The 17,747-nt window shown below is 41.2% G+C and overlaps 1 protein-coding gene across 8 annotated transcripts in view; it reads left to right on the forward strand.

Moving 5' to 3' along the window:
* The window catches only part of AMN1 (antagonist of mitotic exit network 1 homolog), a 64,617-nt gene that overhangs the window by 19,679 nt on the left and 27,191 nt on the right, over nt 1–17,747 (forward strand). For all 8 annotated transcript variants that reach the window (XM_032159988.2, XM_058442659.1, XM_032159985.2 and 5 more), the window contains 4 exons: nt 1,088–1,220; nt 8,506–8,650; nt 12,814–13,031; nt 13,354–13,410. In XM_032159988.2, coding sequence (XP_032015879.1) covers nt 1,104–1,220; nt 8,506–8,650; nt 12,814–13,031; nt 13,354–13,410 — 537 coding nt within the window. In that variant the 5' untranslated portion in view covers nt 1,088–1,103. The remainder of the gene's footprint in view (nt 1–1,087; nt 1,221–8,505; nt 8,651–12,813; nt 13,032–13,353; nt 13,411–17,747) is intronic.

Below are 17,747 nucleotides of genomic sequence, written 5' to 3' on the forward strand. Positions count from 1 at the left end.
GTGGTGAGCTAAACTAATGGAGGGGGAGGGACAAGAGAGGAAACTGTGTAGGCAACAAAAAGAGGAAAAAGAAAAAATTAAAATTGCACTAAAAAATTAATCACAGGTATATGATCACATTCACTCATGAATGTAAAATTTTGTATATGTGGGGATATTTGTAGACAGAAATTAATAAGATTTGTATTTGTTTCTTTAAAGTATGAGTTTTTCAGATGGTTGGAATTTCAGGCCACAGATAAGATATGTTGGTCATAAGATTCTTGGTTGTTGCCTGATAACTCTACTTTCTGCCTGTACAGCCCTGGCACTGAGTGTGATATCTCTGTGATTTGTAATATTTGCTGAATCTTTGTGGTTATGGTTCTTTCTCTAGTGATTTCATTATCCACATAGTTTTCAAGAAAAATAGTGAAGACAAGTTTGCTGGATTAACAGACAAAACTTTTCAATTAGTGAGTCCCAATATAATGCTTATTTAGGAGTATGTGTCTTAGAAATTAGACACTTAGGAAAAACACTCTTGTTCGTCATTTAAAATGCATTTTGATAAATGAAGTATGCATAGAAAAAAATTGTAGAGGAAGAGCATCTTGTCCGTAATTTAACACAGACTAGGTTTTTGAAGCTTACAGAGCTAAAGTTGTAAATATATTATTAATGTAAAATGTATATACTTTTTTTTGAGACAGGATCTTGCTGTGTTGCCCAGGCTGGAGTGCAGTGGCACAATCACAACTCACTGCAGTCTCGACCTTCTGGGCCCAAGCGATCCTCCCACCTCAGCCTCTCAAGTAGCTGGGACTACAGGCCCACATCACAATGCTCAGCTAATTTTTGTATTTTTTTTTTTTTTTATAGAGACAGGGTTTCACTATGTTGCTCAGGCTGGTCTCGAACTCCTGAGCTCAAGCCATCCTCCTGCCTGGGCTTCTCAAACTGTTGGGATTACAGGCGTGAGCCACCACACCCAGCCAAAATGTACACACTTTTATGAAAGGGCTAAGTGCTAACAAATAGCATTAAGACAAGTGTTAGGAATCAGTACAGGCCGAGTGTGATTTACTATATTGTATTTGTATTTCAGATGCCTTTGGTGCTTCATGAAGAATATTTCCAGATATCTCACAGACATTAAGCCTTTGCCTCCCAACATAAAAGATAGACTGATTAAAATAATGAGCATGCAGGGACGGATAACAGATTCAAATATAAGTGAGGTAAGAGTATGAATAACTGTAAAGCAAGTATATTATATTTTCTGTTTAGATATGGTTTTAGATTTTTGGAACAATGGTATATGGTAAGACTGGTAATCATTTTCAATTTTTTTTTTTTTTAATACAGGGTCACGCTCCATTGCCCAGGCTGGAGTACAGTGGTGCAATCTCAGCTCACTGCAACCTCCGCTGCCTGGACTTAGGTGATCCCTCATCAGCCTCCTGAGTAGTTGGGACTATAGGTGTACACCACCATGCCTGGCTAATTTTTGCATTTTTTGTAGAGACAGGGTTTCACCATGTTGCCCAGGCTGGTCTCGAACTCCTGAGCTCAAGTGATCCATCTGCCTCAGCCTCTCAAAGTGCTGGGATTACAGGTGTGAGCCACCATGCCTGGCCCGCATTTTAGAATATTATAAAGTGTAAGGGTTTGTTTTTTTCCCTTCAGATAACCAAAATGTCCATATGTAATTATCAGGCGAACCTGCCCCCAATATTTCAATGTAGGTTCTTTCTATTTTCCCTAAGTGTCGGCTGGTCTGAGAAAGAAAGAGTACAAAGAGAGGAATTTTACAGCTGGGCCGCTGGGGGTGACATCACATATCGGTAGGACTGTGATGCCCACCTGAGCCGCAAAAACAGCAAGTTTTTATTAAGGATTTCAAAAGGGGAGGGGTGTCCGAACAGGGAGTAGGTCACATGCTTTAAGGGGCAAAAAGCAGAGCAAAGATCACATGCTTCTGAGGAAACAGGGCAAGGACAAAATCAGAACTCCTGATAAGGGTCTATGTTCAGCGGTGCACGTATTGTCTTGATAAACATCTTAACAGAAAACAGGGTTCGAGAGCAGATAACCGGTCTGACCTCAAATTTGCCAGGGCTGGGGTTTCCCAATCCTAGTAAGCCTGAGGGTACTGCAGGAGACCAGGGTGTATCTCAGTCCTTATCTCAACCGCATAGGACAGACACTCCCAGAGCGGCCGTTTATAGACCTCCTCCCAGGAATGCAGTTCTTTTCCTAGTGTCTTAATATTAATATTCCTTGCTAGGAAAAGAATTTAGCAATATCTCTCCTGCTTGCACGTCCGTTTATAGGCTCTCTGCAAGAAGAAAAATATGGCTCTTTTTGCCCGACGCCGCAGGCAGTCAGACCTTATGGTTGTCTTCCCTTGTTCCCTAAAATTGCTGTTATTCTGTTCTTTTTCAAGGTGCACTGATTTCATATTGTTCAAACACGGGTTTTACAATCAATTTGTACAGTTAATGCAATCATCACAGTGGTCCTGAGGTGACGTACATCCTCAGCTTACAAAGATAAGAGGATTAAGAGATTAAAATAAAGACAGACATAAGAAATTATGAAAGCATTATTTGGGAAGTGATAAATGTCCATGAAATCTTCACAATTTATGTTCCTCTGCTGTGGCTCCAGCTGGTCCCTCCATTCGGGGTCCCTGACTTCCCGCAACGTGTAATGGTTCCTAAAAAATCTTCTACCATTGTCTCAGTTACTTCTCTTGTGTCAACCAGAGTCGTGGAGACTGAAAATCCAAGCAAAAAGGTTTATTGGTGGTTTTAGAATTGAATTCAAGGAACACAGATTCCAGAGGCATCTGAAATCACGTCCTAACTATTTAATTCATATGTCCTAAGAGATATATGAGGTCTTTTAAAGAGAAAGATGGGAGAGGGTTATCAAACAATTCATTAGTTAGAATAAGTGTTTCTAGGCAGAAGTCCTTGATTCAGGGGTTTGGAAAAAGTTCAGTCATCAGCATAGCATAGTCTTTTCACAAGTGGCAGCAATTTTATCTGCAGCATCAGCAAGTATATTCTACAGTCAAGCAGTTGCAGAATGATATTCAGGAACAAAATGGTGTTGTTCTGGTCAGCTCCCATTAGCCTTCCATACACACTTGTCTTCATGGTACCTGTACCCTTGACCTCCATGTTTTCAAAGAGTTTAAAACTTTTTGGTCAAGACTCGCAATAAGAAATATACGTTACATTGTGACTGTAGTACACAAACCACACTTAGGTGTAACAGTATAATATGTAGTACATTTTGGTCTTTTCTATTTAATTTTATTCTATTTAGTCTTATTTTACTGAAAGAATATTGATCACAGTCTGCTAAACTGATTTTGTAATCCATTCATGGATAATGACCAGTAGTTAAAAAATCACTCTTCTTATCTATACTGTTCTTTTTTCAACTGCTATATTTTTCATATTTAATATTTCCAATTCACCTTTTTATGGTTTCTTGTTTTATCTTATGAATCTTTTCTTATTTCTTTTAGCATATCATTATGCTTATTAATATATTTGGCCTCTCTGTTCTAATTCCTCTGCTCCTGATGGAATCAGTAATCTTTGTTTTTCTTTTGAAATAGTGGTGCTCTCTAGGTGTCTTGTTTTGGCCTGTGAGCATATCTCTGTATACTCTCTGGTAGTGGTAAGAGTAAAGGAGGCCAGACCCAAGTCTGTTTCAGCCCTATTGAGCTGACATAGGGGGTGGAGGCCTGGAGAGGGGCTGGAGTGATGAGCTCCAAGGCAGAGAGCCCCAAGCACTAGAAAAAGATAGTTAATCACTCTTCCTTCTGCTAAACAGCCCCTCAGACTAGGGCTTAACCTGCAGCCCCTAATTTTTAAAGGTTATTAAATAGCGGAGTAGATAATTTCTTTCGATACTACTCCTGTGTTATCTTTTGTATTTTTGCTATTTGTGTTTCAAAAAGTGAAAATGCTAGTTAGTAGTTTCTACACGACTTACATTTAAATATTGTCTTTGGGTTTGCAGCCACCACCACTCTGCAACCATCGCCATCTAGTCTGCAGAGACTAGAACTGCCAATTGCTGTTGGGGGTGAGTGGCAACTATCCAGGCTGGTGGGATGGTGGTAAAAGAATTTACCAAGACAGTTGTAGGTAAAGAAAGGCAGATTTTTTTTTTCTTTTGTTTTTGAGACAGAGTCTCGGTCTTTCACCCAGGCTGGAGCGCAGTGGCACAATCTCGGCTCACCGCAACCTCTGCCTCCCAGGTTCATGCCATTCTCCTGCCTCAGCCTCCTGAGTAGCTGGGACTACAGGCGCCTGCCACCACACCCGGCTAATTTTTTGTATTTTTAGTAGAAACGGGGTTTCACCATGTTAGCCAGGATGGTCTCGATCTCCTGACCTTGTGATCCGCCCGCCTTGGCCTCCCAAAGTGCTGGGATTACAGGCGTGAGCCACCGTGCCCAGCCAAGAGAGGCAGATTTATTAGAGAAAATATGAAAATACATTGCAAGGGAGCAACGGGCAGAACCAGCAAGAGAGGACCAAACTTCCAGGAGACAAAGGCTTGCTGGGGATTTTATAGAATGGAACTTGGGCTGACTGACAACACCAAGGTAGCAGGGAACTAACTTGCATCCTTCTGTCAGCCGAGGTGGTTGATGATAGATCAAAGTGTTTGGTGATAAGCAGGAGGTTTATGAGTTTTGTATGTTGTCTGCGCAGGCGGGCTATATGTTCTGGGCCATAAAGAAAGGCAGACCTATAGCTTGTCTGCTTCTTCTTTTTGTTTATATGTTCTGGACCATGAAGAAAGGCAGACCAATAGCTTATTTGCTTTCCCCTTGTCCTGCCAGCCTGACTCCTTTTCCCTAATTAGGACTCCACAATTGCTCTGACTTCACTTCACCTTCTGCCTAAAGCCTGTAATCAAGAGGAAGCAAGCTCTGATGATAGCACTCCAGCATATGTTTTTCTGTGGTTTTTGTTTGTTTGTTTTTTGTTTTTTTGTTTTTGAGACAGGGTCTCACTCTGTCACCCGGGGTAGAGTGCAGTGGCATAATCATGGCTCACTGCAGCCTCAACCTCCTGGGCTCAGGTGATCCTCCCACCTCAGCCTCCTGAGTAGCTGGGACTACAGGCACCCACTACCACACCCAGCTAATTTTTGTATTTTTTTTAGAGACAGGGTTTCACCATGTTGCCCAGGCTGGTCTTGAACCTCTGGGCTCAAGCAATCCGTCCACCTTGGCCTCCCAAAGATCTAGGATTATAAGCGTGAGCCACAGTGCCCAGCCTACATGCTAGAGCATGTGACTAACCCTGTGACTTTACATTGGAATTGCACTTCAACCTGTCTTTAACATTTCTTCTGCATTAACCTGATATATCTTTATTATAACGCTTTATTTTCTTCATGTTAGCTTGCATTTGAACATAGATATCTTAGTGGTGTAGTTTGCTTGGCTCTGTGGAAGTAGAATAATATCTCTGGATTCTTATTGCTGATGGTTCTGTTGAAGTATGTAATGTTATATGTGACTCATAGATGAACCATAATGACACTGTAGAAAAATGGTGGTTTTCTTCACTTTTCCACCATCTACATTTCTTTCTATCCCTTTAGCTTATCCTTCAGTAACTTAGGTTTTTGTTTGATGGCAATCCTTACCATTTTTTAAACCTAATTTTAGCTGAATTAAAAAGGAGGGGTGAAGAGGGTGAATGAGATAGAAAAACAAGACATGATTTTTCTGGGTACTCTCCCTCTAGTGTCCATCCTTAACAAGAGTCCTGCTTATGACATTATTCAAAAAGCCAGATACAACATCTGTTACAAAGCGACACATCTTTGGATGGCTGTTTTTGAAGTATTTCATGAGTCTTTTTATACTCTGTGGATGGAGAAGGCCTTTTTAAACATGATACTAAAGTTGGAAACCAAGAAAAAAAAGGTGGATGGATTTGATTACATAAAAATACAGACTTCCTTATGGCAAGAAGAAAAAAAAAGAAACAAAGTCAAAAACTTGGAAAAATATTTACAATATGTATGAAAATCTAGGGGCTTTTTTATCTTGACAATATAAAGAATCCCTCCAAACCAATAAGAAAAAACAAAACCAAATACAAAACCAGAAGAATCAGGAAATACTCAGAGGAAAAAATACAAATCTCCAATAACATATCAAAGGATATTTAACCTTACTAGTCATCAAAGTGACAGTTCGCCTTTCAGTTTGGCAGAGACTTTAAAAAAATCCCAAAACCCAATGTTAGCCAATAGTGTGGAGAAACTGTCACTTTTATCTCCTGCTAGTGAGAGTGTAAATTGATTTAAAAAAACCTTTTAGAAGGACAGTTTGGCATTATTAAAAATTCTAAAGATTTGCTTATTATTAATTCAACAATTTACTTCCTGTAGAAATCTCAGGAAGATAATAGAAAAGTACACACATATATTCATTATAATATCATTTACAATAATAAGCATAGTTATGTATAGCATATGTTATAAGCAAGACACCTTTACTTCTCGCAGCATATCCCGTTTTAGTAACAAGGCTAGTAAAGCACAGAGAGAAAACTGAACTTGATGGCAATCATAGGGTTCCAGCTTGGGCAGTCTGCCTGCAAAGCACATGTTCTTAATCATGGCACAACATTGCCTACCTAAAGCAACCTAAATGTTCAACTCAAGTGTTTGCCGGTGTAGGATACATTTAATAAGTTATGGTACTTGCAGAAAATGGAATAATATACAACCACAATCTATTGATTTTATAAAAAGTGCTCATCTTATATGTGATCTGATCCTGTTGTTCTTCAAAGGGTTTTTTAAACTGAAAAAACATCAAAATAAATATATACAGCCATAAAATCATGTCCTTTACAGCAACATGGATGCAGCTGGAGGCCATTATCCTAATGAATAAATGCAGACACAGAAAACCAAATATCGCATGTTCTCACTTATAAGTGGGAGCTAATCATTTGGTGCACACAGACATAAAGATGGGAAAAATACACACTGGGGACTTCAAAAGGGAGAAAGGAGGAAGGGAAGCAAGGGTTGAAAAACTACCTGTCAAGTACTGTGTTCACTGTTTGGGTGATGGGTTCAATTGAAGCCTAAACTTCAGCATCATGCAGTATATCCCTGTAACTAACCTGCACATGTACCCCCTGAATCTAACATTTTTAAAAAGCTAATATAATTTTATCTCTGGGTATTGGTATTATGGGTAATTTTAGTCATAGAGGTTAAAAGTTGAGGCTTTGGAATTAAAAGGACCTGGGTTCCAATCCCAGCTCTGCTCCTTTTGGCTGTGTTTTTTATGTTGCCAACTTAAGCTCTCAGGGTCTTAATTCCTGATTTGTAAAATGGCAATGACCAATCCCTTGGGGGCGGGGAAGGTGGTGGTGGTGGGCAGTGGAAAGAGAGAGAGAGAGAATATTAAATAACATAATGTAGGCCAGGCACGGTGGCTCACGCCTGTAATCCCAGCACTTTGGGAGGCCGAGGCGGGCAGATCACCTGAAGCCAGGAGTTCGAGACCAGCCTGACCAACATGGCGAAACCACATCTTTACTAAAAAATACAAAATTAGCCAGGCGTGGTGGTGCATACCTGTAATCCCAGCTACTGGGAGGCTGAGGCAGGAGAATCGCTTGAACCTGGGAGGCGGAGGTTGCAGTGAGCCGAGATCGTGCCATTGCACTCCAGCCTAGGCAACAAGAGTGAAATTCCATCTCAAAAATGAAATAAAATAAAATAAAAAATAATGTGTATGACACTTAGTACCCTTCCTGGTAAGCATCTAATAAATAGAAATCATTATTCTTATAACTTATTATAATTTTTCTAAATTGAGCGTTTTACAATAATAATACCTTATTTTATTTTCAGAAAGGTAAAGCCATTTCTATTTTGGAAAAAAAATAAAAGACAGAAAAATACTCACAGGAAAGAGCTCAGAATGCTTAGGAATTAATCTGTTATTTGTCAACCTCAAGAAAACACCCAATAATACTGGGGTATTGTATTAGCTCCCAAAAATAATGATATAGAAGGTAAATGTTCTAGATAAGCAGTACTAGCGCTCTGTAAGCACTTGGTACACAAGTGATTAAAGACTCATACTTCCTAAGCACAGAGGCCCATAGGGAGAGTCTCTAATGCTAGCAGCTACCAGAAGATTATTACTCACTGCCACATTGGTTAAGCTTCTCAGGTCTACGGATCCTTCCCCTGAATCAGCCATCTCAACAGTGCTTTGTGTCCCAAGAAGGACTTTGCCAGCACTGAAAGCTGCACCTCCCGCTGGAAGTAGACGTGGTTTTCTCCGGCTTTATGTGTCTGTCTCCACATGGATATGCTTCTGTATTCTTTGCTGTATTTTACATCAGCCACTTGTCTGTTATGACTACCAAAACACTGAATATGGAATAAGTATTTGTATTTATAGAAAGACATAATTTTTTCAAAATCACTTATTTGTTACAGATTTTACATCCTGAAGTCCAAACCCTAGATCTACGGAGCTGCGATGTATCAGATGCTGCTCTCCTACACCTGTCTAACTGCAGAAAACTGAGGAAATTAAATTTAAATTCTTCAAAAGGGAACCGAGTTTCTGTAACTTCAGAAGGTATGTTCATGAACACTGAGTATGTTGGTAGATTACTATTCACTATCTGGTAAAACTGTGGAGTAAAGGAGAAAATACGTCAAAAGAGAGTATGAAGAAGTCAAAGAATATAAATTATACTTATCAGTAAAAACATTCAGACTAAGAAAATTATCCAAGTTAGAATTCTTACTTATGATCAGTGCTCAAAGTTAAGAAGGACACTGGGTAAGTCACTACCTTGTATTTTAAACATATGTAAAATAAACATGGGCAACACTAGGTGGCTTATGCCAGTCATTCCAGCACTTTTTTAGCTGGGAGGCTGGCAGACTGCTTGAGCCGAGGAGTTCGATACCAGCCTGGCCAGCATGGTGAACCGCCCCCGACCCCTACCTCATCTGTACAAAAAATACAAAACTTAGCCAGGCATGGTGGTGCACCCTGTAGTCCCAGCTACTTAGGAGGCTGAGGCAGGAGAGTCCCTTGAGCCTGGGAGGTAGCGGTTGCAATGAGCTGAGGTTACACCACTACTCCAGCCTGGGTGACATAGGGAGACTCTGTCACAAAGAAATAAACAATAGGGCCAGGCGCAGTGGTTCACACCTGTAATCCCAGCACTTTGAGAGGCCAAGGCAGGTGGATCACCTGAGGTTAGGAGTTCGAGACCAGCCTGACCAACATGGAGAAACCCTGTCTCTACTAAAAATACAAAATTAGCCAGGCGTGGTGGTGCATGCCTGTAATCCCAGCTACTTGGGAGGCCGAGGCAGGAGAATCGCTTGAACCTAGGAGGTGGAGGTTGCATTGAGCCGAGATTGTGCCATTGCACTCCAGCCTGGGCAACAAGGGCAAAACTCGCTCTCCAAAAAAAAAAAAAAATAGGCCAGGCGTATTGGCTCACGCCTGTAATCCCAGCACTTTGGGAGGCCAAGGCTGGTGGATCATGACGTCAGGAGATCGAGATCATCCTGGCTAACATGGTGAAACTCCGTCTCTACTAAAACTACAAAAAATTAGCCAGACATGGTGACATGTGCCTGTAGTCCCAGCTACTCAGGAGGCTGAGGTAGGAGAATCGCTTGAACCGGGGAAGTGGAGGTTGCAGTGAGCCAAGATTGCGCCACTACACTCCAGCCTGGGCAACAGAGCAAGACTCCGTCTCAACAAAATAAATAAAATTGGCCGGGCGCGGTGGCTCACGCTTGTAATCCCAGCACTTTGGGAGGCCGAGGCGGGCGGATCACGAGGTCAGGAGATTGAGACCACGGTGAAACCCCGTCTCTACTAAAAATACAAAAAAATTAGCCGGACGTGGTGGCAGGTGCCTGTAGTCCCAGCTACTCGGAGAGGCTGAGGCAGGAGAATGGCGTGAACCCGAGAGGCAGAGCTTGCGGTGAACCGAGATTGCGCCACTGCACTCCAGCCTGGGCGACAGAGCGAGACTCCGTCTCAAAAAAATAATAATAATAAAAATAAATAAATAACTAAAATTAAAATTAAAACTAAAAAAAAAAACCATGGATACATATGTCTATATTTTAAATATTTTGCCTGGTATAGTGGAACAAGAAATGACCAGTTCATATTTTGTTAAGGCTTTTTTGATGCCATATTACAAAAGAATTAATCATCAGATTAAATTTACTAGGTACTCTCCTATCAGTTTGTGTAATGCATAGTTTTTTATAGCTAGACAAACTACATTGTTCAGTGTCACTATTACATCAGTTAGTGAATCTTTACCTTTTTTCCCCTCTATAGACCTCTTTTTTTCAATATTTGGTTTGCATTAATACTTATTTTTATTTATTTATTTAAGACAGTGTCTTGATTTGTCACCCAAGCTGGAATGCAGTGGCACAATCTTGGCTCACTGTAGCCTCAACCTCCCAGGCTCAAGCGATCCTTCCACCTCAGCCTCCCAAGTAGCTGGGACTGCCGGTGTGCACCACCACCCCCTGCTAATTTTTTATTTTTAATAGAGACGAGGTCTCACTATGTTGCCCAGGCTTTTTTTTTTTCAATGTAAGAAAGAGGGACTTTTTTGGCCTACTTCGGATTCTGGAAAATTGTGTGGGTAGTTGAGTATATTTTGCAGTCATCTTGGTTAGTGAGTTAGGATATTCATAATATTGCAAACACACATAAGTTTTAAAATGTTTACATAAATAATAACTCACAAAAAAGAACTTCTCCAATAAAACCATATTTCTCTACACTCACACCACACTTCTGACAGCAAATGTGTGGGGTTTTTTCACACCAAACAATTCTCCAACTCTCTGGACACCAGCTGGGTGCGCTACAATTTAATTCAGTTCTGACACTATCTACCTGGAGTTAGCATCAGATCCCACAAGTGAAGGGCTCAGTCCCACAAGACTATCCCCACTTCAGATGCCAGTTGCAAGGCCAGGCCTCTGGTACATATGATTGACCAACTATAAATGGAGGGTTTCCATCACCTCCTCCCCCATTCAATAATTCGTCAGAACGGCTCACAAAACTCAGGGAATCACTTTTGTTACATTTACCAATTTATTCTAAAAGATTATAAAGGATACAGATGAACAGCAAGATGAAGAGTACATAGGGTGAGGTCCGGAAGCGCAGGAGCCTCTGTCCCTGTGGAGTTGGGATACGCCGCCCTCCCAGCATGTGGATGCATTCACCAGCTCAGAAGCTCATCAAGTCTCCTTGTTCAAGAGGTTTTTTGTTTGTTTTTTCTTCTTCCTTTTTCTTTTCTTTTTATTTTTTTGAGACAGAGTCTCACCGTATTGCTCGGGCTTCAGTGTAGTGGTGCCATCTTGGCTCACTGCATCCTCCACCTCTGGGTTCAAGTGATTCTCCTGCCTCAGCCTCCGGAGTAGCTGGGATTACAGGCGTGTAACACCACGCCCAGCTAATTTTTGTATTTTTAGTAGAGACGGGGTTTCACCATGTTGGCCAGGCTGCTCTCAAACTCCTGAGCTCAAGTAATCTGCCCACCTCGGCCTCCCAAAGTGCTGAGATTACAGGTGTGAACCACCACACCCGGCCCAAGTGTTTTTATAGAGCTTAATCCCCATCCCCTATTCCCTGCCGTCCCTGACCCCCACCTCGCCAAAGGTCTGTGGACGGAGCTGAATGTTCTAACCCTCTACTCACTTGAGTTTTCTGGAGACAGGCCCCACCCTTAGGCTATCTAGGGGTCCCATGCTGTCACCTCATTAGCTTAAACTCAAGTATGATCAAAAGGGGCTTATTATGACTAACAAAAGGCACCCCTGTCACTCAGGAAATTCCAAGGCTTTTCGGAGCTCTGTGTCAGGGACTGGGAACAAAGATCAAATATAGTTCTTATTGTATCACAACTTCCATGCTGGACACTGATAAATAAAATAACTGGTCTTAAGAAAAAAAAAGTTATTTCTTAAGATATGGAAAACAGTAAAAATGACCTACCCATGAATTTACCATCTTCCCTTCTGTGTATTTTGCCCATAAAGGTATCTTTTAACAGTGCTACCATGTTTGTTTATGACCAAAGGGCCCAGGATCACCTAAATACTCTTTTATTTATGTGCACCCATCTCCAATGTGCACTTATATCAGCTTAACTGGATTTAAAGACTTCTCTTTTTTGAACCTCAGGAAAATGTAAGATTGGTCCAGGCTAACAGAAGGAGCATGGTGGTAGAAAAAAGATTCACTTTTGAGAACAGAGTCAAAGTGGAGCGAGAGAGAACGCATAGGCATAGCTATAAATTTCTAACCGTAAGCATGAAGATCATGACTGAAACCATTTGGGCAGTTTAACTTTTGGTTTCCCTCCAAAGTCCACTAGAAAAGTAATTTGATTACTTGAAAACTTTTGTTTTAACCAAAAGGAGAATCGCCTTATATTTCACCATCTAATTGGGTTCTGAATGACTTTTGCCTATTTCCTAAAAGCAATTCAACCTGTGGACAATAAAGCCTTGCCATTAATTGCAGATACTACAGAGTGTAGAGAATTCCTGAAACATTCCAAAAGAGTTCTGAATAATGACAGCATCACTGGAAAAATCAGTATTTCCTCACAGGTGGACTACTTTGAAAAGGGCTAACATTGAATGGGTGATTGCTAAAATGAAAATCAGTCACATTTCTCATGTATACATATACACACATATAGCTCATTGATATATATTTTCCCCCAGGAATAAAAGCTGTGGCTTCATCTTGTTCATACCTACATGAAGCTTCTTTGAAAAGATGCTGCAATCTCACTGACGAAGGAGTCGTTGCTCTTGCACTCAATTGCCAGCTGCTAAAGATCATCGATTTAGGTGGCTGCTTAAGTATTACTGATGTGTCCTTACATGCATTAGGAAAAAACTGCCCATTTTTGCAGTGTGTTGACTTTTCAGCTACTCAGGTAAATGACATATAGGCTTCAGACATACAGACTATGTGTTTACCAAATGTATTTTCATGACTAATGAGAACATATCATAATGAGTTCATTTTGTTTTGGTTGAAACTATTGACCACTTCATGCTTTTAGTGGTTAAGTAATTGCGATATATTTTGGCATATTCCTCTCAATTAAGTAACAAGGGTGTAAGGTACATATGGCTAAAACACATGTTTGATGAATGGGAGGCATTAAGACTATATCTAAATAACGAATACATTTTGGAAAATTCTACTTCTGTTGTCTGGATTCATGGACTGTGTTTCTTTTTCCCTTTGCTTAGGTATCTGACAGTGGTGTGATTGCACTTGTTAGTGGACCTTGTGCGAATATATTAGAGGTAATTTTAAAATAATTATAAAGATGGTGGTAATTTTTATATTCTCAGAAATTATGGGCCGGGCGCGATGGCTCACGCTTGTAATCCCAGCACTTTGGGAGGCCGAGGCGGGCGGATCACGAGGTCAGGAGATCGAGACCGCAGTGAAACCTCGTCTCTACTAAAAAATACAAAAAAAAATTAGCCGGGCGTGGTGGCGGGCGCCTGTAGTCCCAGCTACTCGGAGAGGCTGAGGCAGGAGAATGGCGTGAACCCAGGAGGCGGAGCTTGCAGTGAGCCGAGATTGCGCCACTGCACTCCAGCCTGGGCGACAGAGCGAGACTCCGTCTCAAGAAAAAAAGAAAAAAAAAAAAAAAAAAAAAAAGAAATTATGTTGAAAACCTAGCAGACAACCAATGCTTTATCAATTACGTATTTTAGGGACTTTGTTGGTGGGTGTTCTATCTCTTTATTGCCAGAGTAAATAAAAACTGTTAAGTTAGGATATAAAGTAAAGGTGCTTTAAAAGAAAAACTCGTTTTACTTCCAATAAAAGGCCTATTTCCCAGAAGTTTTAGCTTCTAACAGATTTAAGAATCATCTTATTATGGATGAAGATTATGAATGTTTATCAGTGTAAAGTGATATTATTTATAATAGGATTTCAGGTCTTAATGATATTTCTACCAGGAGTACTAATTCTGTTGACATCCTGTCATCCTATTTTTCTTGATAGCCACATTGTACAATCATTAAAAAAATTTTTTTTTTTTTTTGAGACGGAGTCTCACACTGTTGCCCAGGCTGGAGTGCAGTGGCATAATCTCCGCTCACTGCAACCTCCACCTCCCAGGTTCAAGCACTTCTCGTGCCTCAGCCTCCCAAGCAGCTGGGATTACAGACGTGTGCCACCGGCTAATTTTTGTATTTTTAGTAGAGACGGGGTTTCACCATGTTGGCCAAGCTGGTCTCGAACTCCCGACCTCAGGTGATCCGACCGCCTCGGCCTCCCATAGTACTGGGATTACAGGAGTGAGCCACTGCACCTGGCCTAAAAAAGATCTTAAATTTGTGTTCATCCTTTGAATTGAATCACGAATGCACTTGTAACCTATTTCTAAATATACTAAGAAGCCTTTTATCCCAGGATTTTGGTTTCTGTCTTCCCCAGTTGACAAGTGGTTTAATATAACTGTGCTATTTAACAGTAAGCCACATCAAATCCTTTTTGGAAGTAAGCAGGCTATAAATGAATTTTAAAAATGTTAGTAAAAATAACCATTTTAATAGGGCACAGTGGTACATGCCTGTAGTCCCAGCTACTCAGGGAGGCTGAGGCAGGAGGATCCCTTGAACCCAAGAGTTGGAGTCCAGCCTGGCAACATAGTGAGACCTTATATCTTAAATAAATAAATAAATACTTTTTTATTTTAATTTTTATTTATTTATTTATTTATTTTGAGATGGAGTCTTGCTCTGTCGCACAGGCTGGAGTGCAGTGGTGTGATCTCAGCTCACTGTGACCTCCATGTCCCAAGTTCCAGCAATTCTCCAGCCTCAGTCTCCTGAGTAGCTGGGACTACAGGCATATGCTACCACATCCAGCTAATTTTTGTATTTTTTTATTAGAGACAGGGTTTTGCCATGTTGGCCAGGCTGGTCTCAGACTTCTGACCTCAGGTGATCCGCCCCCCTTGGCCTCCCAAAGTGCTGGGATTACAGGTGTGAGCCACCACGCCCTGCCATAAATACATTTTTTAAAAAGCCAACTATTGGAATGACAATGCCGTGTTTTTTCCAAAATATTTATCCTTGAGTTATTGCCCAAATAGATTCTTTTTTGTGATTTTATATATCTGGTCTTGGTAGCATATATATATTTTAAATATTTTATTAAGAAATTACCATATTAGGCTAGGCATGGTGGCTCACACCTATAATCCCAGCACTTTGGGAGGCTGAGACAGGTGGATCACCTGAGGCCAGGAGTTCAAGACCAGCCTGGCCAACATGGAGAAACCCTATCTCTACTAAAAATACAAAAATTAGCCGGGCATGGTGGCAGGTACCTGTAATCCCAGCTACTTGGGAGGCTGAGGCAGGAGAATCACTTGAACCTGGGAGGCGGGAGGTTGCAGTGAGCCGAGATTGCGCCACTGCACTCCAGCCTGGGCAACAAGAGCGAAACTCCATCTCAAAAAAAAAAAAAAAAAAAGAAAGAAAGAAAGAAATTACCATATTTATTATTATACCAAGTTTTGAATTCCAAATTGCATCCTAAATGCAGGAGCAGTAATTTTTGGTATTTTAAGTGCAAACATTTGTCGAGCACTTACTGTTATGCCAGGCTGTATACTAACTGCCTTACATTCACTAGGTTATGTAATGCTTACAACATTACCCTGTAATTACTATAATTTTAAATAAAGTTATCAGTTAAATTAATCACCTGTAAATAAAACCACCAAGAAATTGGTTGTTATGCATGATAGTAAAGATACCGACCTATTTACCTCAACGTTATAAAATTGAGAGCACCAACCAAAGTAGAATGAGAAAAAAATGGAATAACTAGTGTGTTGGTGATTATAGTGCCATATCATTACATTTTTTATTTTTTCAGTTTTCCAAAGATTATTCCAAAGTGCCAAAACATTTTAATGGAAATGCCTCTAAAATTTATTAGAACTTAATGCCTTCCTTAAACAAAGGAGAGTGAATATACTTTAAAAAAAAAATTGTTTTGTTTTATTTTGTTTTGTTTTGTAGAGACAGGGTCTTTTTATGTTGCCCAGGCTGGTCTTAAACTCCTGGCCTCAGTGATCCTCCTGTCTTGACCTCCTAAAGTGCTGGAACTATAGGTGTGAGCCACATGCTTGGCCTGAGCGAATATACTTTAACCTTTGGTTTATAGCATCCTCTGACTCAAATTGAAGGACAAACTTAAATTTTGGTTTTTGAGACAGGGTCTTGTTCTGTCACCCAGGGTGGAGTACAGTGGCGCTATCATGGCTTACAGCAGCCTTGACTGCCCTGGCTCAAGCAATCCTCCCACCTCAGCTTCCTGAATAGCTGGGGCTACAGATATGTGCCCCCACTCCTGGCTACTTTTTTATTTTTTGTAGAGACGGGTCTTACCATGTTGCCCAGGATGATCTCGAACTCCTGGACTCAAGCAGTTCTCCTGCCTTGGCTTCCCAAAGTGCTGGAATTATAGGTATAAGCCACCATGTCTGGCCTAAATTTTTTTTTTTTTTTTTTTTTGAGACGGAGTTTTGCTCTTGTGGCCCGGGCTGGAATGCAATGGTGTGATCTTAGCTCACTGCAACCTCCATCTCCCGGGTTCAAGCAATTCTTCTGCCTCAGCCTCCCAAGTAGCTGGGATTATAGGCAGCTGCCAACATGCCCAGCTAATTTTTGTATTTTTAGTAGAGCCAGGGTTTCACCATGTTGGCCAGGCTGGTCTCAAACACCTGATTTCAGGTGATCCACCCTCCTTGGCCCCCCAAAGTGCTGGGATTACAGGTGTGAGCCACCGCACCCAGCCCTAACTTTTTCTTTCTTTTTTTTTTTTTTTGAGACAGAGTCTTGCTCTGTCGCCCAGGCTGGAGTGCAGTGGCGCAGTCTCGGCTCACTGCAAGCTCCGCCTCCTGGGTTCACGCCATTCTCCTGCCTCAGCCTCCTGAGTAGCTGGGACTACAGGCGCCCACCACCATGCCCAGCTAATTTTTTTTGTATTTTTAGTAGAGACAGGGTTTCACCGTGTTAGCCAGGATGGTCTCAATCTCCTGACCTCGTGATCCGCCCGCCTCAGCCTCCCAAAGTGCTGGGATTACAGGCGTGAGCCACCGCGCCCAGCCAGCTTTTTTTTTTTTTTTTTACTAACTATTCTCATCGGTAATGTGGAGGCCTACCTGTCATCACATTTTAATCTGTTGCTTTTAATTTGTTCTATTCTGGGCAATTAAGTTATTAATGTTGCTAAATTATTTATAATTTGGAAATCAATTTGATTAAAGGTCTAAGGACCTTTCCTAAAGATTGACAAGAAGCTGAATGCGGTGGCTCACTTTTGTAATTTCAGCACTTTGAGAGGCCAAGGCAAGTGGATCCCTTGAGCTCAGGATTTCAAGAACATCCTGGGCAACATAGTGAAACCTTGTCTCTATGAAAAATACAGGCTGGGTGCAGTGGCTCACGCCTGTAATCCCAGCACTTTGGGAGGCCGAGGCGGGCGGATCACCTGAGGTTGGGAGTTTGAGACCAGCTTGACCAACATGGAGAAACCCCATCTCTACTAAAAATACAAAATTAGCCGGGTGTGGTGGCGCATGCCTGTAATCCCAACTACTCAGGAG

The sequence above is a fragment of the Hylobates moloch genome, unplaced genomic scaffold, assembly GCF_009828535.3.
Source record: "Hylobates moloch isolate HMO894 unplaced genomic scaffold, HMol_V3 SCAFFOLD_8, whole genome shotgun sequence".
NCBI lineage: Eukaryota > Metazoa > Chordata > Mammalia > Primates > Hylobatidae > Hylobates > Hylobates moloch.